This window comes from Phacochoerus africanus, chromosome 14, assembly GCF_016906955.1.
Source record: "Phacochoerus africanus isolate WHEZ1 chromosome 14, ROS_Pafr_v1, whole genome shotgun sequence".
Classification (NCBI taxonomy): domain Eukaryota; kingdom Metazoa; phylum Chordata; class Mammalia; order Artiodactyla; family Suidae; genus Phacochoerus; species Phacochoerus africanus.
The window spans coordinates 33,701,891-33,726,834 of NC_062557.1; the positions used below are offsets into that span (position 1 = coordinate 33,701,891).

The 24,944-nt window shown below is 52.5% G+C and overlaps 1 protein-coding gene across 3 annotated transcripts in view; it reads left to right on the forward strand.

Annotated features, from left to right (window-relative positions):
* The window catches only part of MSI2 (musashi RNA binding protein 2), a 441,294-nt gene that overhangs the window by 359,811 nt on the left and 56,539 nt on the right, over positions 1-24,944 (forward strand). For all 3 annotated transcript variants that reach the window (XM_047758360.1, XM_047758358.1, XM_047758359.1), the window contains exon 9: positions 13,901-14,015. In XM_047758360.1, the coding sequence (XP_047614316.1) occupies positions 13,901-14,015 (115 nt within the window). The remainder of the gene's footprint in view (positions 1-13,900; positions 14,016-24,944) is intronic.

A 24,944-nucleotide genomic window follows, 5' to 3' on the forward strand; every position in this document is an offset into this window, starting at 1 on the left:
GGCCCAACCCACGTGCCTCAGCCCCTTCCTCCCACCTGGCACCATCAGAGTCAAGCGCCAGCTTGACTTCTTCTCAGTAAACACACAGATGTGCACGCAGAGGCACCTGTGACCACCAGGCGGGGCCCCTCCACAGTCACGATGCCACCCTCCCACCACCGGCCCTGATTGAAGCAGCGGGGACATTTGCTTGATTAGTCACCAGCCCAGCCTCCCAAGGCCTCCTGGCAGCTGCAGGGAGGGAGGCAGGAGTTGACAGAGACCTTCCCTGGGCCTCCGCAGAGGCCTGGCTCAGTCCCCACCTCAAAGGAGTCAAGAGGAAGGTGACTCCAGGTGAGGGCTTGGGGTAGAGTTAGAAAGGTGTCTGCAAAAAACAAAACAAAAAAAAAAAACAAAAAAAAACCCCTAACTAAATAAATAAAAGAGTTCCCGTTGTGGCTCAGCGGTAACAAACCCAACCACTATCCATGAGGATGCAGGTTGGTTGGATCCCTGGCCTCGCTCAGTGGGTTAAGGATCCGGCGTTGTCGTGAGCTGTGGTGTAGGTCGCAGACGCAGCTCAGATCCCATGTTCCTGTGGCTGTGGTGCAGGCCGGTGGCTACAGCTCCGATTCGACCCCTAGCCTGGGAAAAAAATAAAGAAAGGTGCCTGGTGGGGAACCCTTGGGTAAAGTCTTTCCCCACCCCTGACCCGGAGCAGGGCCTCGGCGTCCACCAGGCACTATGACAGCAGTTTACACATAGGTGTGGCCATTGTGCCCTAGAGGAGCCACTGGAGCTGAGAGTCATCCTGGAGGGACTTCCCCAGTCGACGGCTCCAGGGAGCGGAGCTGGGATTTGAACTTGTATCATTCTGGCTCCAGCCCTGGGTTCCTCCCGCTATCCCCTGCCGCCACCTTAGACAACTCTCATTTTGAAAAAGCTGGATTGATCTGACTGATGAGGATAAGGACGAGTTTTTATTTGCTGTATATGAGGGTTAGTATAGGATTCTTTTCAAAAAGTTTGTTGTTCTTGTTCCTTTACGGTAATCCCGTTCATGAAATTTGCTAAGCAGTTTGCAAGCTTGTTAGGAATGCAGAGTGTCAGGCCCCACCTCCGACGTACTGAATCCGAATCTGCATTTGGACAAATGCACAGTGACTTGTGGGCACGTTCAAGTCTGAGACGCACCGGCGAGAGTTACTGCTAGTGAGACAGCAGGGGAGTTTGGGTCATAAATCAGCCATCCAGTGTCAGGAAGAAGGGCCCCAGGAGTGAGGGGCCCGAGCGGGGTCAGCCTGGCCAGCCCGGGACTCCGGGCACCACTGCACACTGGCTGCGTGGTCGGAGGCCAGACCTCCTCCCAAGGAAGCAGCTCTCAGGTGCCCAGGGGCCTCCCCTCTGACTGGGGTCTCGGAGCATTGACTGCAGGTGTGTGAGGCTCGTCCACTGGCTGATGGGCTGGATCTTCAAGTGATGTCACATGTCCTTGTCCCCAAGTCGAGATCTGCTGGGTCATTTAAAAGCACCCAGGACTTTGGAACACGTGGGCCCTCGCCTTAATCCCAGACCCACCACTGATTATTCTGGGACCCTGTGAGTACCCCACCTGTCTGCTCCCGTTTCCCCCTCCAAAAGATGGAGCAGGTGATGGCCACTGTCCTTGGCAGCTTAAGGAAGTCCCAGTTCAGTCCCTGGCCCTCGAAGGGTTTGTTTGGCCTGCCCTGTTGTCGGGCATATAATCTCGTAGCCTTGAAGAAATCAGTCCTCCTGAAAACCCGCTTAGTAACTGCAAGTTTTCTCCATTTGGCCTGAGCCAGACAGACACCAATAAATTTTTGGTAGGAGTTGCTGCTGTGACGCAGCAGGATCTGTGGCATCTCTGGAGTGCTGGGTTGCAGGTTTGACCCCCCGGCCTGGCACAGTGGGTTAAGGATCCAGCATTGCTGCTGTGTAAATTACAACCGCAGCTCAGATCTGATCCCTGGCCCGAAAGCTCCATGTGCCGCAGGGTGGCCAAAAAAGAAAGAAAAATGAATGAATAACCTTTGTGTAAAGATAAGTATGGATGGTAAATATTCTAGGCCTCCAAGGTTCCATGTCTCTGCCACAACTACTTAACTCTGCTGTCATAGTGCAAAAAGCAGCCACAAATAACCTGTAAATGGTGGGCCTGTATGTTCAAATAAAACCTTACTTACCAAAGCAAGAGGCAGCGGGGTTTGGCCCATGGGCCAGAGTTTCCAGCCTCTGGTCTCAAGGGTCACACAGGCAGCCTGCTTATCTCGATGGATCCAAGGAAAGCAGTCACCCAGGTTCACTCCTAGCGAGTCAGCAGTTTCACTAGTTGGAGGGAGGGGACCGTGCGAGGGGACAGCAAACGGATGCCTGGCTTTGGGTAGCAGCCTGCGGAAAGTAGCAGTGCCTCCGTTCTTAGGGGCCTCCGAGAGCTGAGCAGGAGAGGAGTAAAGGAACATTCCGAGTGGGCCGCCGCCAACCGGAGAGGCCTTCCCAACAGCGGTGCCCCTGCCAAAGGCCCCACGATGTGGCCACTGATTGCCACTCACTGTGACCTTGGGCAAGTTACTCGGCTTCTGTGCTTGGGCGCCCCGCTCTGTAAGACAGGGAGTGTGGCCCCTACTGTAGAGACTGCTGGACCGAGGGCTTGGGAAGGATTTTACGTGGCCATGGCACACTCTACCTAAGCAAGAGGTCTTCTTACTATTGCTGTCATCGTTGTCATTACTCTTAGACTCATTTTATGGAACCAGGATGTAGTCCTAAGGTAAGGTGGCCCTGGATGGATCACAGGCAGTATGATGCAGGTGTGCACACCTGGGCAGATCTGAGTCTCCAGGGCAGGAGGAACTGAGGTGGGTGTTCTTTTTTTTTTTTTTTTTGTCTTTTTGCCTTTTCTAGGGCCGCTCCCGCGGCATGTGGAGGTTCCCAGGCTAGAGGTCTAATCAGAACTGTAGCCACTGGCCTATGCCAGAGCCACAGCAACGAGTGATCTGAGCTGCGTCTGCAACCTACACCACAGCTCACGGCAACACTGGATCCTTAACCCACTGAGCAAGGCCAGGGACCGAACCCGCAACCTCATGGTTCCTAGTCAGATTCGTTAACCACTGCGCCACGATGGGAACTCCAAGGTGGGTGTTCTGGATGCTCCAGCTGTCAGTGGTCCTGCAGGAGAAGGGAAGGCAGGCAGCCTATGGGCAGAGCAGAAGGGACTCTGGCACAGGGGATTTTCTCGGTCCCAGGGAAGCTGACTCAGGGCTTTGGGCTGAACCATCCTTTGGGGAGGTTGGTTCTGAAAACTCCACTTCTGAAGTCAAAGCCTGGTGGGGTCTCAGGCCTGCCACCTTCAGCTGAGGCCAACTTGAGGGATGAACCCCTAGAATGGGGGTTTCTGGGTGGAAAGGGGCAGGAGAACAAGCAAGCAGGAGGGCCCTGGGTTGGTCTCTGAGACTCGGGGCTGTGATGCTGAGCCATGCGGTCCACGGAGGCCCCAGGCTGGGGTTGGCAGGGGGTGCTGCCCCCCTCACAGGCCCCAGTGACCTGGCAGGCGTCCCCTCCCTCCAGCTGCCCCTCCTCAGCCCTGGAGCTGCCAAAAGTGAGGGGCAGGGCATGGGGTAGTGTGGGTGAAATTAACTAGGCTTCTGTGTTCACCCTCCTATTCGTAGCATCATTCTCACTCGTAAGCTAATTTTAGCCATCCATTCTGCTTCTGTTACCATTTATAAAATGAGAATGTCAAATGCAGTATTAAACAAGCAGGATGAAGGCAAAAAAAAAAAAAAAGGAAATGCCAGAGAGGCACTTAATAAATGAATCTCATGTTTACGTGGGAGAGGGGGGAGGGCTTTCCCCCCCATCCCCCCCATCCCGCCCCCCATCACACACACGCACACAGGCATCCATACAGGCCATTCGTGCACCAGCTCCGTGCGCTCGCCCAGAGGGATCTCTGGGTGGGGGGAGGAAGGGGAGGCTGCAGGGGTTGGGTGGTAAATGTTTGTTGCTCTTTAGGCAGAAGCAGTTTGGCCTGCAGGGAGGTGGCCTCCCCCGTGCCTGAGTGCTGGCTCCTTTGCCCTTCATCTGTCCTCTGGTGAGGTCGCGGCAGGGGGCTGGGGAGAGTGGAGCATCCTTCTCAGTATCCCCGTGCCCAGGGCCTGTGAGCTTTGCCCCGTGTGCTGCCCCTGCCTCCCCGTACATACCACCCACGGGCTGCAGGGTGGAGACGCCTCAACGAGGCTGCCCCTTCTCTGGCGCCTGCTTTTCCCTCCACTCACCTGCGCTGCCAGACTTCCTGGGGACGTGCGCTAATTGCTCAAGCCCCTCTTTTATGTTCTCTTGGGAATTGAGCCGTGAAGTGAGGCCCGGGCAGGGTCTCTGGCAGAGCCCACCACAGACTGGCGTAAACGCGCTGCTTGTGGCAGGACTTGAGCACCTGCTGGAGGCCGAGGGTTCTCTTCACTTTGAAATGCCCTTGCAGGTTCCAGAAATAAAAAGAACAGCTGCTGCTGCCACCATCAGCTTTTTCCCCAAATAGTGCAACCTGGGAAGCTCCCTCGGCACACCTTGCTGATGAAAGCAGGAAGAGGGGCCTGCCCAGCCAGCAGGTTGGGGAGATAATCGGAAGCAGTCGGCCCGTATCTATTGGGAGGAAGGCACTCCCCCCGCCCGCCCCCCACTCTGCTCCCAGGCTTGGGGATTTACGTTTTAAGCACAGATGGGAGCTGGCTTTGTCACCTGGAAAGGCTCACACCTAGACTTCACGTGGAGGACAGTCAGGTGTGACCCAGCCAACTTTATCCAGCGCGAGCACCTCTGGGATTAGCTGGTTTAATTTCTTAGCTCACTGCCGCCCTGCGGGGCAGGCGCTCCTGTTACTCTGCTTTGCAGATGCGACAGTTGAGGCACAGAGACGTCGGGCAGCTAGTCCCAGCTCAGAGCTGGCCGTGGAGCAGAGACCTGCCACCAGGAGCCTTAGCCTCTAGGCTGGACAGCAGGACAAGGCCCCCCTCTCCGGTCTGGCTGGGGTGGGAGGCGGGGTGGACCCAGGGGCACGTGTTGGGGTGGAGTTGGGGACCAGCTCCTCTCACCTCCTTGTTCAGACCCCGAGCCCCTCCAAGGGAAAGCGATATCCTGAACTCACCTCTGTGCCCACGCCGAGCCCTGCCCGCTGGACGGGGGGTGTGAACTGTATTGGTTTCTGACCTCCTCCACTTCACCATCGATGACCTCAGTAAACACTGAGCAGAGGAAGCAGTGGATGAAATTAGTTCTGGAAGAGGGGAGGAAATTAATTCTAGAACTAGGATGGGGCCTGGACGGCAGGACAGAGGGAGGTAGGGAAAGGCTGGCCAGAGGCTCAGACATGGGGACAAGGATTTGGAATTGGGGGAACCTAGGATTGAAGCCTAGCTGTGTCGTTACTTGGTGCTGTGACCTTGGGCACATCCTTCCTCGAAGCCTCCGTTTCCTTTTCTATTGTGGCCTCCAAGTAAATCAGGCCAATTCGCAGAGGAAACCAGGAGCCAATTAATGAGGGTGTTGAGAACAGTGGGCCTCCTCTGAGGGCTCCTGTGTGCCAGGCACTGTGCTCTCTGTGTTACATGTGTGTGTCATGTACCTGTATTCTATATCATACAGTGTAGAACACACACACACACACACACAAGGATGCTGTGACCGTGCCTTGCATATGAGTGCTCAATAAACAGTGTGTTCCTGCCTCCCCAGAGTAATTCAGCTGACCAGAGAGGGGGCGTCAAGATTCTGTGTCCTGGAGTTCCCATCGTGGCTCAGTGGTAACGAACCTGACTAGTATCCCTGAGGACGCGGGTTCGATCCCTGGCCTCGAACCCGCGTGGGTTCAGGATCTGTCGTTGCCGGGAGCTGTGGTGTAGGTCGCAGATATGGCTGGGATCCTGTGTTGCTGTGGCTGTGGCATAGACGAGCAGCTGTAGCTCCGATTCGAACCCTAGCCTGGGAACCTCCATAGGCCATGGGTGTGGCCCTAAAAAGATCCTATGTCCTGCAGGATGCTTAGGCCTTCTCACGGATGAGTCTGGACCACTTAGAGCAAACCCATGTCCCTTGAAGGTAGAAGGTTCTGCTGGCTGCCTTCACCTCCCTGGCTGGCATTTCTACTTCCGCATGCACAGGAACCCCCTCTTCCTTAGACTCCATGGGGCCCCCGATCTGTGAGGCCCCTTTGCCGGTGCAATAGGACAAGTTCTCCCAAACAGGTGGGTCCTCTGGTGCTTGGCCACACCTGGTCCAGTCTGCCAGGACAGTGCCTGACTGAGATGTCAGGGAAACAGAGGAAGGCGGGGATGGGCCAGAGACCTCCCCTCACTCACTTGCCGGTCTGGCCAGGCCGAAGGTCCTCTCCGTGTCTGCAGAGGGCAGGAGAGCTGGCGCTGGTGAGACGTGGCTGTGGCAGGAGAGCCAACGCCCTTCCCCGCTGGAGTCAAGGGCTGCGACTCCCCGGGGCAGCTGCCAGGATTTCAGGGTGTGCTGGCTGCCCCCGCCTGTGATGGTTGGACAGGGGCCCCTCATCGTCACTTGGCAGCAGCCGCACAGTCTCCAGCACGTTCTGTAGCCGCTTCCAGGCACTGTGCACGGGGCGGGACGGTCTTTGGCTCGGTCTCGCTCTGCACGTTCCTCCAGGGCGAGCACCCCACAGAGGGTCCGCCCTCCTGGAGTCTCGGGAAAGGCTTGCAACTGGCAGAGAGGGCAGGAGAGCACAGCAGGCAGGAGGAAGAAAGGCTGGGATGGGAGCTGCCGCTGTGGGGAGCTGTGTGTGGTTTCTGGGGTGCAGCCCACCCCTCCTACCTCCCTGGAGAGACTGCGGAGCAGCTGGCTCGAGGCAGGACCCCGGGATCGTTACACTGGGGTGCCATCCCCTCTTCCGCTCAGAGCCTAAGGACCGGAGGAGAGGTCAGCTCAGGGCCTCCGAGAAGGCGTTGCCGGCCTGGAGCCCCCCAGAACCTGGCTGGGGCCGGGGTGCAGCTTGAGGCTGAGGAGGTGCTGGTGGTCAGGCATCTGTGTGTCTTTCGGGAAGCTCCACGGAAGGACGGTGCCCACAGCAGAAACCGTGCCCCTGAGCGCTCCCTTGCCCCGAGAAGCCTGCCCTCCAGCTGTTCCCTCCCCCTCCTGCCAGCCAGACGGGCCAGGCTTATCTCCCTGGGCAGCAGTGGACTTTTACCCTTTGCAAAAGGCCCCTCTCTCCCTCCAGGAGTCAGTCGTTCCTCACATGACCTGTGTGGGGGGAGAAGTGAAGGCTGCAAACACTGGCCTCTTCAGGCCACACAGAGCATCCTTGTCCTGGGCGGTAGGTCAAGGCCACCAGTATAGGGCTTGGGTTTCCCCACACCGAGGCCAGGCCAGGCTTCCCTCCCCGCCCCGGGGCACGTGCTGACTAGGGCTGTTTGTGTGGAGACCAAGGAAGAACAAAAGCCCTCTTTGCTTTCCAGACCTTGGCGTCCTCCTCAGACTCCAGCCTCTTCCAAAAGGTACCCATCAAAGAGCTCGACTCGGCAAGGGCTGAAGGCTAGCTGGGCAAGGGCGGCCTCTCAGAGCAGCAGCAGGGAAGCTGTCCCCACAGTGGTCTCAGCACCATCTGCAATGCCAGTGCCCGTTCTCCCTTAGAGACAGGATGGCACAGGGCCTGCGGCCGTGCTGGGCCAGGGCACCAGGCAGGCATGGGTTCAAACCCAGCCCCACCTCTCATGGTTCTGCAGCCGCTGGCACCGTGTGTCACATCCCCGGGCCTCGGCTTCCTGTTCTGTGAGGTGGCCGCGTAGCTGTAAAGGGCATCATTGGGTCCCCTGGCAAAATAGGAACATGGAAGGCAGATTAGATAGAAGCGTTTTAGAAACGTTAACATCGCGGAGTCGCTAACTGTACTGTGCTTATTACTATGTGAAAAATGTCGTTATGATTAGGCAATGCCTGGTGTATTGTCCGCAGCCTATTCTCAGATGGTTCAGGAAAAAAAATACCTAGAGACAGAGACAAAGTGTGCAAATGAGAAAGCAGATGCCACAAAATGGTCACAGCAGGTGACTCTGGGTCAAGGGTTTGCAGCGTTCTTCATGCTGTCCTTGCATCTTTTCTATATGTTTGTAGTTATTTCTAAAGTTAGGGTCCTGGGAGTTCCCTTCCTGGCTCAACCGTTAAGAAACCTGACCAGGATCCATGAGGATGCGGGTTCGATCCCTGGCCTCACTCAGTGGCTTAAGGATCCGGTGTTGCTATGAGCTGTGGTGTAGGTCGCACGTGCGGCTTGGATCCCACATTGCTGTGGCTGTGGTGTAGGCCAGCGGCTGTAGTTCCGATTCGACCCCTAGCCTGGGAACTTCCATATGCCTCAGGTGCGGCCCTAAAAAAGCAAAATAAGTAAATAAATAAGGTTAGGGTTCCACTGTCCTGTCTGCTCCCTGCTCTCTGTAGATCACACACGGTGGTTAGTCTCCAAAGGTGGCCCTGTGGCCAGCATTCACGCCCTCGCATGTTCCCCTCCCACACCAAATCCAGGCTGGCCCAGTGTACCCAGCAGAAGGCGATGGAAGTGACGATGTGCCTCCAGAGGCTGGTTATGGGAAGCTGGGCAGCTTTTTTTTTTTTTTTTGTCTTTTTGCCTTTTCTAGGGCTGCACCAGTGGCATGTGGAGGTTCCCAGGCTAGGGGTCTAATCAGAGCTGTAGCCGCTGGTCTACACCAGAGCCACAGCAGTGCGGGATCCGAGCCGCATCTGAGACCTACACCACAGCTCACGGCAACGCCAGATCCTTAACCCACTGAGCAAGGGCAGGGATCGAACCTGCAACCTCATGGTTCCTAGTCGGATTCGTTAACCCCTGCGCCACAACGGGAACTTCTGCCTGGGTCCCCTGGGACACCCTCTCTTGGGACTCATCCCCACGCTGGGAGAAAACCAGTGTCACAGAGATGCCACGATGGATGGTCCGGGCCGAAATAGCGTCCGCCACCCGCCAGGTGAGGGAAGAAGGCTTCGTGGGCCTCCTCCAAGGCAGGCTTCCTCTGGCTCCTGCCCCAGCCACCGTCTGACCGCAGCTACATGGGCTACCACAAGCCAGAGCCCTGCTGGGCCTGGTCAGCCCTCAGACGAGCAGGAAAGATGATGGGTTGTCGCTCGGAGCCACCAAGTTCCGGGGGAGTTTGTTGCATAGCTGCAGAAAAGTGAGCCAGAGGACCACATCACGGAGCTGCAGAGAGGGGCTGCTGTTGTCCCTGCCACCTAACCCCCTGCCCCGCACCACCCCCCACCGCCCCCTGTTGTGATTCTAACCACAGCTCCGGTGCCATGCTGAGTTCTCTGGTTTGCCCAGGACCCAGCGGGGGGATGCAGGGGTTGGGGGGGGGGAGCTCCATGGTGGGCTGACTCAAGAGGCTGCAGAGGCCAGCGGGCCCAGAAGTGACAAGGGGCAGGTTGAAGGATGTGGCAGATTAGCAGAACCTGCTCTTCCCACAGCGGGCAGCCTCAGAGGCAGGGCCCTGCCTTGGGTGTGTCTGCTTCCCCTCCCCCCCCCCCCCCCCCCGTCCCCGCCTGGGGCTTGCTGGGTGCATCTCGTTCTTCAGCACCATAGCATTAAGTAGACTGGGTCTCCTTGACCTTGACAAGCTTGGAAGTCAGTCCATGGTCTGCCCTGTGGAACATCGCCGAGAGACCAGGCAGTCGGGATGGAGCCTCGTCCCTTCTGTGAGATCTCACAGTCCGATGGGAGAGACGAGGTTTCTGCCAGTCTGATGCGTAAAGAATATAGTTCCATCTTCGGCAAGCCCCTGGCCCCCTGCAAGGACGCAAAGATACAGGCAGAGAGCAGCTATGCCTCTCTTCCCTTTTGTATGCTTTTCTCATCAGAGGAGGTGGCGGCTGAGAGGACAGGCCTCCCGATCCCCAGAAATCTTCCGAGAAGCCTTCCGTGCAGGCCAGCCCAGGCCAGGCTCCCTAGTGCGATTGCCACCTTTGCCTGTCACTCAAGTGCCCAGGACGAGCGGGAGGCCCCCCAGAGAGTGCGTGTGCCACGGCCCCTGGCCTCTGGGAGCACTCACCGTTGACACGGCTGGGGGAGGGGGGGGGTGTTGACAGAACCCGCGCAGGGGGTGCTGCCCAAGACAGCACTGGCCCAGACAGAGCAGAACTCAGCGGAGCTGCCAGCCCTGTTCAGTAAGAGGAAGAGTAGGTGGGTTTGTTTAAAATACTCCCATTACAGTCAGTTAACCTTTATGTTTCCTAAATGAAAATTGTATAAACCTGAAATTTTCGTTGATCAGGTTGCCTAGAAACAGGCAGCAGGTTTTCATAAGACAGTGCAGTAGATTGTCACCGATAGGGCTATTAGCAAGTGAGCCGGTGACTGCATTATTCCAGATCCCGGTGTTGGCGTTCTGTAATTGTCTGTCTGCCTCTGCGGATCACACCCCTCTCTCCAGGCTCGGGCAGGCTCTTTGCAAATGAGGGCCTCTGAGTCCCAGGGATGGGATGGGGGCGTTCAGGAGCACATCGTCACCCCGGCTTATGAGCGAAATCGCAAAGGCCCAGGTCTGATGAAATTTAGGTCGTTTGTATCACCTCTCCTCCCTGACTTAAAGTAATAAGGCCCAAAGCAGACGATGTGGGGGATAAACAAGAGTGACAGAATGCACAATGGAAATAAAGAACAAAGTCACCCTGGAGTTCCCGTCGTGGCGCAGTGGAAGTAAATCCGACTAGGAACCATGAGGTAGCGGGTTCGATCCCCGGCCTCACTCACTGGGTTAAGGATCTGGCGTTGCCATGAGCTGTGGTGGAGGCCAGTAGCTGTAGCTCTGATTCAACCCCCAGCCTGGGAACCTCCATATGCAGCCCTAAAAAGCCAACAAAGTCACTCTAAGACAACTTTGGTATGATTGCTTTAAGATTTTTTCCCCTGTAAGATAAAAATTTTTTTTTTTTTTTGGCTGCACCCTCACAGCATGGGGAAGTTCCCAGGCCAGGGATCAAACCCACGCCATGGCAGTGATGATGCCGAATCCTTAACCACTAGGCCACCAGGAAACTCCTAAGTACTTATTCATTGTCCAAAAGCCCCTCTCTTGCAGTTAGGGTGACCAACCATCCTGGTTTGCCCAGGACTAAGGGTTTCCAGTGTGTGTTACTGTAAGCTTGCTTCTCTGTATCTGCATAGCTTTCAGTCAGCTTGGATGAACCAAACTCCACCTAACTCCCTATTCTTGGACATTTAAGGTATTTCCTTTCTTAAAGAAAAAAAAATTACAGGGAGTTCCCATTGTGGCGCAGCAGAAACAAATCCAACTAGTCTCCATGAGGATGCAGGTTCGATCCCTGGCCTCACTCAGTGGGTCAGGGATCCAGCATTGCCGTGAGCTGTGGTTGTAGCTTGCAGATGCGGCTCGGATCCCTTGTTGGTGTGGCTGTGGTGTAGGCTGACGGCTGCAGCTCTGATTTGACCCCTAGCCTGGGAACTTCCATATACCGTGGATGTGGCCCTAAAAAGCAAAATATATATATATATATATATATTTATTTAATTAAATATATATATATTTATTTAATTAAATATATATATTTAATTAATGCTCGTAGCCTCATTCTTACAGGATAAATTACGATAAGTGGGATTACCTCGTTATGGGATGTGTATACTTGTTGCTTTTGCTATTTCGTTGGGTTGCCCTCCAGAGAAATATATACCAGTTTCCCTCCTGCTCCCCATACTCTCAGAGATTTTGACATCAAATAATCCTTTCATCACAGCCAGTCTGGTTGGCAAAAAATAGGTCTCGTTTGGGGATTCCTGCTTCTTTGGTAGTCATTTGTCAATTGCCTGTTCATGTCCTTTATCTGTTTTTCTTTGGCAATGCCCATCTCTTTCCTCTTAATCTATAAAAATTCTTTGTATTGAATACATCAGTCGTAAATGGTGATGTATTTTGTCCACTTTTTCAAAGCATGTGTGGTCCGTGGTATCTTTGAAGAGAGAGAAGTCAACATTTTAAGGAATTAAAGCTTCCCCCTTGCCTTAGCACTAAAATATTTTTTAATTGAAGTAGTTGGAATGAAAATATCTCCAGAATGGATATAGCCCATGTATGTCCCTTTCAAACAAAGGCTATTGCCCACAGTTTAATTTTTGCCTTCATCTCTCAAACATGCCATGAGCAATAGTAATTTTCTGTGTGGTAGTGACATCCCCAGCAGATGTTGAGCTGTGTGGAGTTTTGTGGGTTTTGTTTTTGTTTGGGGGGATTTTTTTTGTTTGATTGTTTTTTCGGGCTCCACCTGCAGCCTATGGAAGTTCCCAGGCTAGGGGTCAAATCAGAGCTGCAGCTGCCGGCCTACACCACAGCCACAGCCAGAACCAAGCCTCATCTGTGACCTACACCACAGCTCATGACGGCACCAGATCCCTGACCCACTGAGCAAGGCTAGGGATCGAACCCCCCTCCTCATAGATGCTAGTCGGTTTGTTTCTGCTGCACCACAGCAAGAACTCTGAGCTATGTGGAGTCTTGACTCCTATTCCATGTGGCCTCAGACTGCTTTTTAAAGAAGATACCCAATTCTCGGAGTTCCCATTGTGGCTCAGAAGGTTAAGAACCTGACTAGTATCCATGAGGATGTGGGTTCAATCCCTGGCCTTGCTCAGTGGGTTAAGGATCCAGTGTTGCCACAAGCTGTGGTGTAGGTCACAGGTGCCGCTTGGATCTGGCACTGCTGTGGCTGTGACGTGGGCTGGCAGTTGCAGCTCCGATTCGACCCCTAACCTGGGAACTTCCAGAGGCCACAAGTAAGGCCCTAAAAAGGAAGTTAAAAAAAAGAAAGAAAGAAAGAAAGAAAAACCTGATGCATGTCTTTCTCCCCATCAGGCCTTCATGCTATAGTTTTTGCTGCTTTAAGCACTCCTGCCTTGCCCTTCATCATCCCAGCCTCATCAGCAGTGGGATTGGTTACCGGCTACCAATACGTGTTAGGTCTGTCTGTAAACGAAAATCAAGCGCTGAGCAAGAGCCTAAGGAATACTAGTAAAAACAGCGTAGGAACTTCAGCAAGCAACAATTTCACTTCCTTCTTGGGGTTTGTGTTCTGTATCCTTAAGGCTGTTATAGAAATGACTCCTGGATGTGAACAGAATAGGATTAAGAAATTTTGGAGGCAGAGGGGGAACCAGAAAGGCAAGATTAGCAACCCCTTGAAGACGTCGCTGCAAAGTGAGGGACCAGTAATCCATGCTTAATCGTATTACTTTTCTCAGGAGTGTGGCTGGGGCAGGTCTTAGGGAGATGGTGGCATTGCTGACCTAGAAATTTTAAAAAATCCAGCTTCCGGGCCTGCACTGCTGGGATGTGGCTTAGCGCGGGTTACCCAAGCCTTCTGATGCCCAGTTTTCTCATCTGAAATGGAGCCTGTCTGTTTAAGAAGAGGTAGGATCAGATGGCCTCGACCTGAAGCATCTCTGACCTGATGGAGCCTGAAAGGAATGCATATACGTGTCAAGGGCCAAACGATCATGACAAATTATTACTGTCTCTGTCATTATTCACAGACGCATCCCGGGACCATTGTCCGCTTCCTCCCCTCTCCTGCCTTCCGCGCAGGTTTCGTTTTGCGCTCCAGCCCAATACCCGTGCATCTTCAGCCGATGTCCTTGCCACCCCTCCAAATCCCATCTCATCCTTGTAGGTTTTTCTGAAGCAGGATTTGCACAAGTGGTGTGTTTTCTTAAATATTTATTTTGCAGGCCATTTACGCGGCACGGCTATTTTTACAGCGAGTAAGGAGCAAGGCTAAAAATAACTTAGCTGGTAACCAGATCAGTTCTGCATTTGACATTTACATGGAATTCATTTGCATCTCATTTGTTCGCCTTTCTGTTTAACAGGTAGAATGTAAGAAAGCTCAGCCGAAGGAAGTCATGTTCCCACCTGGGACAAGAGGCCGGGCCCGGGGACTGCCTTACACCATGGATGCGTTCATGCTTGGCATGGGGATGCTGGGTGAGTCTGGACCGAACCCTGGGGACCAGGTCACCTTCCAGCTGGGCAAACTGCTTCACCTGCCTCAGCCTCAGTTTCCCCATTTGTAAAGGAGGATGATAATCTTTCTTGAAAGACAGTTGTGACCATTAAATGAGCAGAGATAACTAGCTAGATGGATGAATGGATGGATAGATAGATAGATAGATAGATAGATAGATAGATAGATAGATAGGCGGGCATCTTGTCCATGCCTGGCTCATACGAGGTATTTTTTATCCTTTCCCCTCCCGTTTTCTTTTCTTTCTTTCTTTTTTCTTTTAGCTGTGCCCATGGCATATGCAAGTTCCTGAGCCACAGCAATGACCCAAGCCCCTACAGTGACAACACCGGATCCCCAAACCACTAAGCCACCAGGGAACTCCTCCATTCTCCTTTTCCAAAGAAGGAAAAGTTACGGTCTTTGCCTCAGCCCTCCCTCCCGGGAGTTCTTAAAGACCTAAGGACTCCTGGCTGTCTTCCCTTGGGTGAGCTGAAGCTACATTTTCTAAAACTTGCAAGAGGAGGGGATGTAGTAAGGTGGCCGATAATCCTGTCTCTTTCAATGATTAACATTTTTCTCTTGGGATATCAAAATTTGCATTTAAATGGATGTCTTAAATAACCTGTTTTATTCTTTATTTGCCAAAAAAAAAAAAAAAAAGATGAAAGACAAAGTGTGTTTGTTCCGACGAAAAATGATCTCTCCTGGCTTTTAGAGCAATTGAGTTGCATATTATGCCCCTTCCTTAAAGGTATCTCTGTCCGTCCTGCGTAGATAATTGAAAATCTTGCTGCTTAAATGGCATGAAAGATGGAGAAAGCAGTGGAGAAGCGTAATGGTGTGGGTCGCAACAATAATTAGAAATTTCAAGGCGAGAGAACGGTATTTTAGTGCAAGTTATTGTGTGTCGGGAAAATACTAATTAAATGGGATAAATGGTAGTTAATGGTAAAATTCCATTCAGGCACACGGTCTGTCTCGTTTTAATGGGTTTCATTTGATTTGGCTAAGAGTCCCTCTTCTATATTGTTTGATAAGCTCTTTATGTATTTTCAAATTTGCTGCTGTTTAAATCATTCCTGGCTCAGTTTTAAATTTATAGAACTTCTCTTGGCTGTATAAATTATTTAAAAGAATCGTATCTATTTGTCTGAGGAAATAACAAGGGAGGTAACGTTATTTTAACAAACTTTTAAAAATGGAGATGCCATGAGAATACTCAGAACAGCTGGGATGTTAATTCTTAACTTTTTCGCTTTAGCAGAGATTCAAGGAAATCCCTTATTATAATGATTTAAAAATTGGCCAAATGATTCAACACTTATCTGGAAGAAGAAACACGTGAGAATAAATAAGGAGAAAACTTTAAAAGAGAAATGAGAGAGCTCCCAAGTAGCCTGGAAGTTAGGGATCTGGAGTCGTCACTGCTGTGGCTTGGGTTCGATCCATGGCCCAGGAACTTCCACATGCCGAGGGCACAGCCAAAAAATAAGTAACTTTTTTAAATTAAAAAATAAAAAGAGAAGTGAGAAATAAAAGAGCATTTGACCAAATATCAGAACATACTGCAAAGCTACAGTAATTAAAATAGTGTGGCATATAGGAAAGCACCTGTTGATAGGAAAGGTTGAAGAGCCTAAACTACATGTATTTCTATGTACGAGTTTAATTACTATGAAGAAATTATTGTTTTAATTAGAATTGTTTCTTGGTTGACTAGAGACATTCTTGCTCTAAAAAATAATTGTATGTGGTCTTCCATTGTATACCAAAGGAAACTCCAAATGGATTAATAGCGTCACATTTTAAAATCAAACCTTAAAGGAGTTGAACCCATTATCTCCTGCTGGTCCCACCTCCACCAAGGCAGGCTGTGTAGACCATGGGAAAGAACTCAGGACTTCAGTCTTGAGGTTTAAATGGTGAATATCAATTCCTTAGAGCATCACATGGGAGACTTTTGAGGATCCCAGTCTTCCGGAAGTGCCCCCCCTCCTTTCTGCGTCTCACTGGATAGCCTTTCCACGCTAGGAAGAGTGAACTGGTTTTCTTCCTGGGAAAACAGAGGTGTGGCGCAAAGCCTGCTCACTCTTGTCAGTTGCCAAAGAGCAAAGGTGTGGCCGCTACGTCCTCCCCAGATGCCAAGTGCAGGCCTGGGGCTGCACAGACCGGTGATTTCATAATGGGAGCCAAGGCAGGGGCCTTGTTGACTGCAGGAGGCATGTAACAGCAAACAGTCCTAGAGCAGCTACTGCGTGCCTGGCCCAGGACCAGCTCTGGGTGACAGTGCTTAACTGTCATGTGGCCCCTACCCACCTTAACTGTCTAGTGAAAGAAATGCCATTCAACCGCTCATCACGCAGATAGGTAATTAATCATAATAGAGGGATGAGGTGCGTTCCGGGCCTGTATAAGGAACGGTAACGAGTCTGAGCCATCAGGGAACCCCTCCCTGAGGAGGTGATATCTCAGCTAGGATGAGAAGGGATAGCAAGCCTGGAGCCATGCAGACAGAAGGAATAGCTCGGAGTGCAAGGGTCCTGGGGGCTGATAAGCCTGCTGGTGGGATGGGTCCCTGCTGTGTGGGGAGAGGTGGCAGGCCAAGTGGCTCCCGCACTGGCTTTGATCATGGCTGCTGGTGGGCAGACCCGTGTGGTCCCTGTGCTTCTCCAGACCCATCCGATTGGCTCCTGCTCGCCGAGGGATGGATATATAGTGAGTGCCAGGGGCTCACTCATCTGCCCCAACGTTGTTCTCTCAACATTTCAGGTTATGACTTCCCTGAGCTGCAGTAAAGAGGTAGTAATTGTTAGTTTAAAATGCCGTGCAGTTGGAGTTCCCATCGTGGTGCAGTGGTTAACGAATCCGACTAGAAACCATGAGGTTGCAGGTTCGATCTCTGGCCTCGCTCAGTGGGTTAAGGATCCGGCGTTGCCATGAGCTGTGGTGCAGGTTGCAGGCACGGCTCGGATCCTGCGTTGCTGTGGCTCTGGCGTAGGCCAGTGGCTATGGCTCCAATTAGACCCCTAGCCTGGGAACCTCCACATGCCTCGGTTGTAGCCCTAAAAAAGGCAAAAAGACAAAAAAAAAACAAAAACAAAAAACAAAAAAACGTTGTGTGGTTGAGTCTATTCATTCTTGAGTTATAGCCCCCCACCCCATCCCCCACACCCCTGCCACTTAAGGGTTTGGCCTTTTGCCCACTTAACTCTGGTTGAAGACTGCCACCGGGCAGGACCCCCAGACCCCAGCCAGGCCCCCTCAAGTCACAGAGGGACCCACCCCACCACCACCCCAGACAAGCAGAACACTCTTTGAGTGGAACTGATGCTGTGGGTCCCACCTCCACCAAGGCAGGCTGTGTAGACCACAGGAAAGAACTGAGGACTTCAGCATCAGGAGATCTGGACCTCGCGCCTGGTCAGCTGTGTGACTTGGGGCAAGTGATAGCCTCTCTGTTCTTCAGTTCCCCCATCCACAGGGATGGGGGAACCCACACCTCATGGAGTTGTTGAGAATAACTGAAGCCATATCGGGCCCCCATTCAAGCCACCATGGATGGTCACATGCACCTTGTGTACCATTCAGAAAGGAAACCCGCTGTTAACTAAATGGCATTGTGAGCTAGATCCCACTTCCAGGATGTGAAAATGTGAAAGAAAAAAAAAAGTGTGTCTTCCAATCAGCAAGATACAGGAGTACATACTCAGACTGGGAGCTGTTGTTGGGAAGGTGCCGGGGGGGCCCTCGGCAAAGTACCATCCGAGTAAGTGTTGGACACCCTTCCAGCTGGGATTCCCTCTGCCAGGGACCGAGAACACAGCCAGACCTGCATCTCTGTGACTTGTGCTATGGCACCTGCAGCCACCTCCTCAGTTTGGACCCCCGGCCAAAGGAGGTAGATTCCCTTTAAACTTCTGATCCGTGTGCTAGACTCCAGCCTCTGGCCCTCGCGAATTCCCTGCTACTCCAGATGCCTGTTGAGACCAGGCCTCCTGAGGGGCCCGAAAATGTGCCCCCTCCTTGCCCCATAAGGAACCAGCTCAGCCTGAGGTCCAGGCAGAAGGGGCATCAGATCAGCTCCCATGGAACAAACTCAACTCCCAGTCTCATTAGCCTGTTGCCTCCCCAGCCCAGGCTGGGGTTTCCACGAGCATTCTCAGATGCTCGCCAGAAACTCCCAGGGCTACTTCCATTTTGCCCCTTGGCATAGTGTGGTGCCCTGGGCCTCTGGACTCTTGGGCAAGGAGAGCGCCACCTGCCGCGCTCTGCCTGGAGCCCTTGCTTCTTCCCACTAAAGCGATGGCACTGGGGGAGTCTGGCCCTTTGGTAGGATGGCCTGACCTGACCCCATCACTCACGTGGGTCACCACCTCCGTGGTGCACGAGGCCTGTGTCTCAGTCCTGGAACCACTACCATCACCCCCACTGCCAATTTGGCTGATGAACTTGGCTCACACAGAAGGATGTTTAGGGGTTTTTCGGTTTTTTGGGGTTTTTTTTGCCGCACCCACAGCATATGGAAGTTCCCAGGCGAGGGGTCAAATCAGAACTACAGTTGCCAGCCTACGCCACAGCCACAGCAATACCAGATCCAAGCCTCATCTGAGACCTAGACCACGGCTCACGGCAACGCCACATCCTTATCCCAGTGAGCGAGGCCAAGATCGAACTTGCGTCCTCACAGACACTATGTTGGGTTCTTAACCCACTGTGCCGCAAGGGGAACTCCTGTTTTTGTTTTGTGTTTTTTTAGGTTCATTCATGAGATGAGGTTTCAGTGATCTAAACTTTTGTTGTTGACAGTGCAGAAGAATATATAACACTGGTAGGGATTTTTAAAAGCGAGACTAAAAGCCGTTAAAGCTTTTAAATCCATTCATTCAGCAAAGATGTCTAAGTGTCTTTTAAGTACCAGGCATTGTTCTAGATGCTGAGGATGCGGCAGGGAAGGAAGTCTGTGGTTGCCAGAGAGCTGCCGTTCTAGTGAGACCGCAGACACACTGGCCTGTAAATGACTTGGAAACCATGAAACTCATTTTCAGATGCCCTTTCGGATTTTCTCCAGACTTTGGGAGGTCTCATCCAAGGGAGGCTGATGGGCGTGTTGTCGCACAATTATTCTTTCTTTCTTTATTTGTACTTTATTTTATTTTATTGACTTTTTAGGCCTGCATCCACGGCATATAGAGGTTCCCAGGCTTGGGGTCTAATCAGAGCTGTTGCTGCCAGCCTACGCCACAGCCACAGCCACAGCCACAGCAACGCCAGATCTGAGCCGCATCTGCGAGCTACAACACAGCTCATGGCAATGCCAGATCCTTAACCCACTGAGGAAGCCAAGGATCGAACCCACAACCTCATACTTCCTAGTAGGGTTCGTTTCCACTGCACCACAACAGGAACTCCAAATATTCCTTCCTGATCTCTCTTGATGTGGTGGCAAACGTCCTTGGAAGGAAATCTACAGCTGTTTTGGTTTCAGCTTTCCTAGGCTTTGTCAGAATCATGGGACAGTCAGCCTAGACTAGAGGGAACTCTTTTAAAAAAATGCAGGAGATGGAGTTCCTGTCATGGGTTAGCTGAAACGAATCCGACTAAGAACCATGAGGTTGCAGGTTCGGTCCCTGGCCTCACTCAGTGGGTTAAGGATCCGGCGTTGCCGTGAGCTGTGGTGTAGGTTGCAGATGCAGCTCGGATCTGGCGTTGCTGTGGCTGTGGCATAGGCTGGCAGCTGTAGCTCCGATTCGACCCCTAGCCTGGGAGCCTCCATATGCTACGGGTACAGCCCTTAAAAGACAAAAAGGAAAAAAAAAAAGACAGAAGAAAATACAGGAGAGGGAGTTCCCATTGTGGCGCAGCAGAAGCAAATCAGACTAGGAACCATGAGGATGTGGGTCTGATCCCTGGTCTCGCTTGGTGGGTCAAGGATCTGGAGTTGCTGTGAGCCATGGTGCAAGTTGCAGACTCGGCTTGGATCCTGTGTTGCTGTGGCTGTGGTGGAGGCCGGCAGCTGCAGCTTGGATTCGACCCCTAGCCTGGGAACCTCAGGTGCAGCCCTAAAGAGCAAAATAAATAAATAAATAAATAAATAAATAAATAAATAAATAAAAGGAAGAAAGGAAGGAAGAAAAGAAAAGAAAATGCAGGAGAGAAGAGAAGGGGGCATCCTTAGGCCAAGTCTCCCTGCCATTGACCTGGACAAAACCAAAATGAACCAAGACCCTTAGGAAGGGTATTTTTGCAGCCCTGACTTCGTTTATCACCTTGCAGCAGCCACGAGCTGCCCGACGTGAGCCAGCCCCGTGTACCAGGATCTTTTTGGTTTTTCTGTAATGAAAGTGGACTAAATAAAATCTAACGTGATTCTCGTTGATCTGTCTGGTGCCTCTTGGCCTTCTCTGCCCTCAGCCACATAATCCTGCTGCCTCTGTCTTGACCTCACTGGGCACACATTACGAAACATGTTTGATACCAGTGGTAGAGAAACACCTCGTGGCTGAGGCCTTGAAGAAAAGCTTCCCCCTGAAAGCCGAGAGGTAGGAGACACTCTCGACCAGCTGAAGAAAGCCAGAAGCATTCTTCCCAGCACGCGTGCTGAGCAAGCCTGACCCGGCGTGCCCGACATTAAGCCCCATGGAAAGGAAAAAAAATAATTTTGTTTTATTTTATTTTTTTGGTCTGGAAGGGATGAGGAACTGTAAGCTGCTGGCATTCACTGCTCAAAAGAAGATTGGCTGGACCATACAGCCGCATGCCTAGACTCCTTTGTAATTTCAACTGGGATTTGTCTTGCCCAAAAATATCTGTTGAGGTCATTCCCAAGGAGGTCTCCATTTGTTCAGCTGTTTCCTGGTACACAGAGGAAACTCGGAATTTTCCTTCTAGAGCAGCACAGTCCACGAGAACTTTCTGCGATGTGGGAAAGATCCCATGTCTGCACCGCCGAAGATGGTAGCCGCTGGCTTCACATGGCTGTTGAGCATTTGAGATGCTGGGAGTTCCTCTCGTGGCATAGCAGGTTAAGAACCCAGCATCGTGTCCATGAGGATTCAAGTTGGATCTCTGGCCTCGCTCAGGGGGTTAAGGATCTGGCATGGCTGTGGCTGTGGCTTGCGACCGCAGCTCCGATGTGACCCCTAGCCATGGGACCTTCCATACCCCAGGAACTTCTGTATGCTCCAGGAGCAGCTGTGAGAAAAAAAAAAAAAAAGATATGGCTCATGCATCTGAAGAACCGAAGTTTTCTTTTCATAGAATTTCAATTAAATTGTAATGAGAGAGCATAGGAGCCCCTGCAACTATGGATGATCCTGGGGGCCGAGCATCCTTGTCTATTTTGGCCCAGAAAGGGCTCTTGGCACTTGCATTGCATCTGTATGCAGACCTCACGGAGCCGCCGTGGTGCCCCAGGCAACACCACGCAGCACATGTGTCACACGCTGGCAGCTCCCTGGATAAACAGCCCTTGTCTCTTGTCTCTTTCAAGTGGGGCGCCTGGTGGGAGCAGTTTTCCACAACTCCGAGCAGCTCAGTAACAGAGCCCGGAAGGCAGTGAGTCATATGCCCACCTAAAATGCAGACCGGGGTTGTCCCAGGGTCAGAACAAAGATCTAGAACCATGATTCTGAGAACCTTGCCAGCTTCCCAAAAAGGGGGCCCCCGAAAGGAGCTCACTGGCACATTCAGATTCTCTTGTTGCTTTCGAATTCCCCCCACAAACACAGTGGAAAGTCTGTCTAAGAAAGGTGGTCATCTAAGCAGAAGGCTTGGGTTTTTTCTTTAGTGACAAGAGATAATTACTGTGGGATTGATCAGACATCCAGAGTACTGGAGCAAATAAATTGTGCAGTGGCCAGTGCGGGAGGGGCCCGGCTGCTAATGGAAGTGGTGGCTGGGTCATCTCACCGTAATATGGCTTGATGGAGCGTCCGCCTGGGTCTGCTGTAATGTGCTATTGATATGCAGCCAGCCAATTTCCCCCCGTGCGGCTGGGGCTGTGAGCCGCTCGAGCAGAGCTGGGCTGCACAGCAGTAAATGAAGAGGAAAATTGAAGTAATGTTGTATTATAAATTTATGATTTCATCGGCCTGCCCCAGAGGATGTTCGAGTTGGGGGCAAAGAGAAGATTCCCCCCCCCCCAGAGGCAGATGCCAAATTCTCATCTTTGTGGCACCGGAGACAGTACTGACATGTTTGGGAAGACGGGGGTGAGGCCCCACATTGGGGTGAACTTGACCGTGCTTGTTTCTCTTCCTGTTGAAGACCTTCGGGTGTGCCCAGGAAGAGAGTAGATGCGATGGAACCACACGGGTTGACCTGAATCAGGAGAGGACAGGACGTTCCACCACCCTCCACCCCACCCACCCTGAGGGAGGCTCGAAGGTGACACATGGCCTTACGGTTTTGCTGTCCTATTAACACTAAAATATTTAAGAAGTGAGAGGCAAGGCAGTCATTTTTCATTAGGAAAGCCCCTAGGCAGCAGTGATTTGGCTATTTGCATATAATCCGTTTATCGATATTGTTGAAATAATGGTAAGAAATCTAGCACTAAACGATCTGATTTGATAGCAAGTGATTAATTGGTGGGAGAGTTGGGCTGGCCAGCCATGGAACAAAGACGGAGGAAGGAGCCCTATGTGTGTGTCCCCTTAAGGCACCTGCGTCCCAGTCTCTGCCCCTCGTCTTTGTCACTCTTTTTCCCTGTCCGGTGCCGGAGCTCAGCAGCTCACCGGGGTGTGTTCCTCCACCGTCAGGGCAAAGCTGCCAGGTCCTCCTGGCTGGTCTGGGCAGCCTTCTGCCAACGAGGTACCACGTGCTGGGGAAGAAAATTCATGGGGAAAGAAGCAAGCAGCTTCACACCTTTTGGGGTGTGAACAGGTCAACTGGCCAGGGAGTCGTGCCTGAAATTTGGAAAGACTCTGGCTAAAGCAAGGAAAAGGAGCTGCAGCTGGTCTCCGCTGAGACTTGGGACCCATCAGTGCTGCAAGGGACCTGCAAAGCTTTCTACGGATGGATGGCAAGACTCAGGCTCCCAGCAGAAAAGGGAGAACCCCAACAGCATGGCTTTAGGCCAAAGGCAGGTCTGGAACCCGTCTCCTGATGTCCATCAAGCAAGCTTCTGTCCTAGGTCTGGTGACAGGTCATCTTTCAAGGCAGAAGCTATGACAACAGCAAGCACGGGGGGGTGAGGGAGGGTGGGTTCTGTTTCTGGACCCCCGGAGGCATAAGAGCTCCATGAACAGGCAGCAGGAAGACCAGCAGACTCTAACTCATGCTGCCAGGGTGCACCCAGGCTGGAATTCAGTGAATGATCCTGGTCTTCGACCTTGACCTGCAGGGTCAGACAGCGCTTGTAACGTGTACGAAGCTACCTTGCACGTGGATGATGAGACCACAGAGCCTATGTTGAGGGTGTTTTAAGTTGCTCTATGGAACCACGGGGATACATGTGGAAAGCTGCCACCACTGGCCTTGTGGCAGGAGGGTGTGAAGACTGTCCTGAACTCAGCCATCAGCATTTTGGTGACAGAGCAATAGAAAAAACTTAGCATGGAGTTCCCGTCGTGGCGCAGTGGTTAGCGAATCCGACTAGGAACCATGAGGTGGCGGGTTCAGTCCCTGTCCTTGCTCAGTGGGTTAACGATCCGGCGTTGCCGTGAGCTGTGGTGTAGGTTGCAGACACGGCTCGGATCCAGCGTGGCTGTGGCTCTGGCGTAGGCCGGTGGCTACAGCTCCGATTCAACCCCTAGCCTGGGACCCTCCACATGCCGCGGGAGCGGCCCAAGAAATAGCAACAACAACAACGACAAAAGACAAAAAGACAAAAAAAAAACTTAGCTGCTGTACATGGCAAAGGAGAGGCTCAAAGGGGACTTGGACAATGCATAGAACTGCCGGGAAAGCTGAGGGACAGGCAGGAACCGGGGAGCTGGAGCTGGGTGGTCGGCCACAGCCCAACCAAGGGATAACCCAGGAATGACCTGGTCAGGGGGCCCCTGTTGCCACCAATGGACCTTGGGCTCGGCTGCTGATGCCAGAATAGATTCTGATCCGCCCCTCCTCCTCTGGCCCCAGATGCAGACCGTGAGGAAGACTTCCAATGGCCCAGCGCAAGTTCACAGTCTGCTTCTGGCTGCCAAGCTCAGCAAGAGCGGGAGGGAGGTCCTTCCACTCCCGTGATGGGAGGCAGGCAGGCATCTCTCTCCGAGACTCAGACCCGGAGAAGGGGGTGTAGGTGCTGGGCAGCGGAGAACCACCACAGGCGCCCAGCTCAGAGGTCAGAGCAGAAGTCAGGCTGGTGCTGGTGGTGCTGGTCGGGTGGCTAGGCTGGTACTTTAAGAGCGTGAATGGAGGAGTTCCTGTTGTGGCTCAGTGGTTAACGAATCTGACTAGGAACCATGAGGTTGCAGGTTTGATCCCTGGCCTCGCTCAGTGGGTTAAGGATCCGGCATTGCCGTGAGCTGTGGTGTAGGTCGCAGACACAGCTCGGATCCCGCGTTGCTGTGGCCCTGGTGTAGGCTTGGCAGTTACAGCTCCGATTAGACCCCTAGCCTGGGAATCTCCACATGCCACGGGAGCGGCCCAAGAAATGGCAAACAAACAAAAAAAAAGGCCAAAAAAAAAAAGCGTGAATGGACTGGGATCCCCAAAGACTGAGTGGAGGGAGGCAGAGTGAGCCTGGCGGGCTGGGAACAGGGGTAGCCATGGGTCTCCCATGGCTGATGGACTTTCAGTCCAGGAAGCCTATGCCAGACTTCTTTGTAGCCTGACTCAGGAGACGGAGACCCAAAGAGTGAGGTTTGCGTGGGCACGAGGAAGGGTGGAGGGGTGGGGTGGGGTGGGGGGGTGAACAGATCAGCCAAGACCACAACTGCCCCAGAGCTTGACAGGACTTTCCTGCA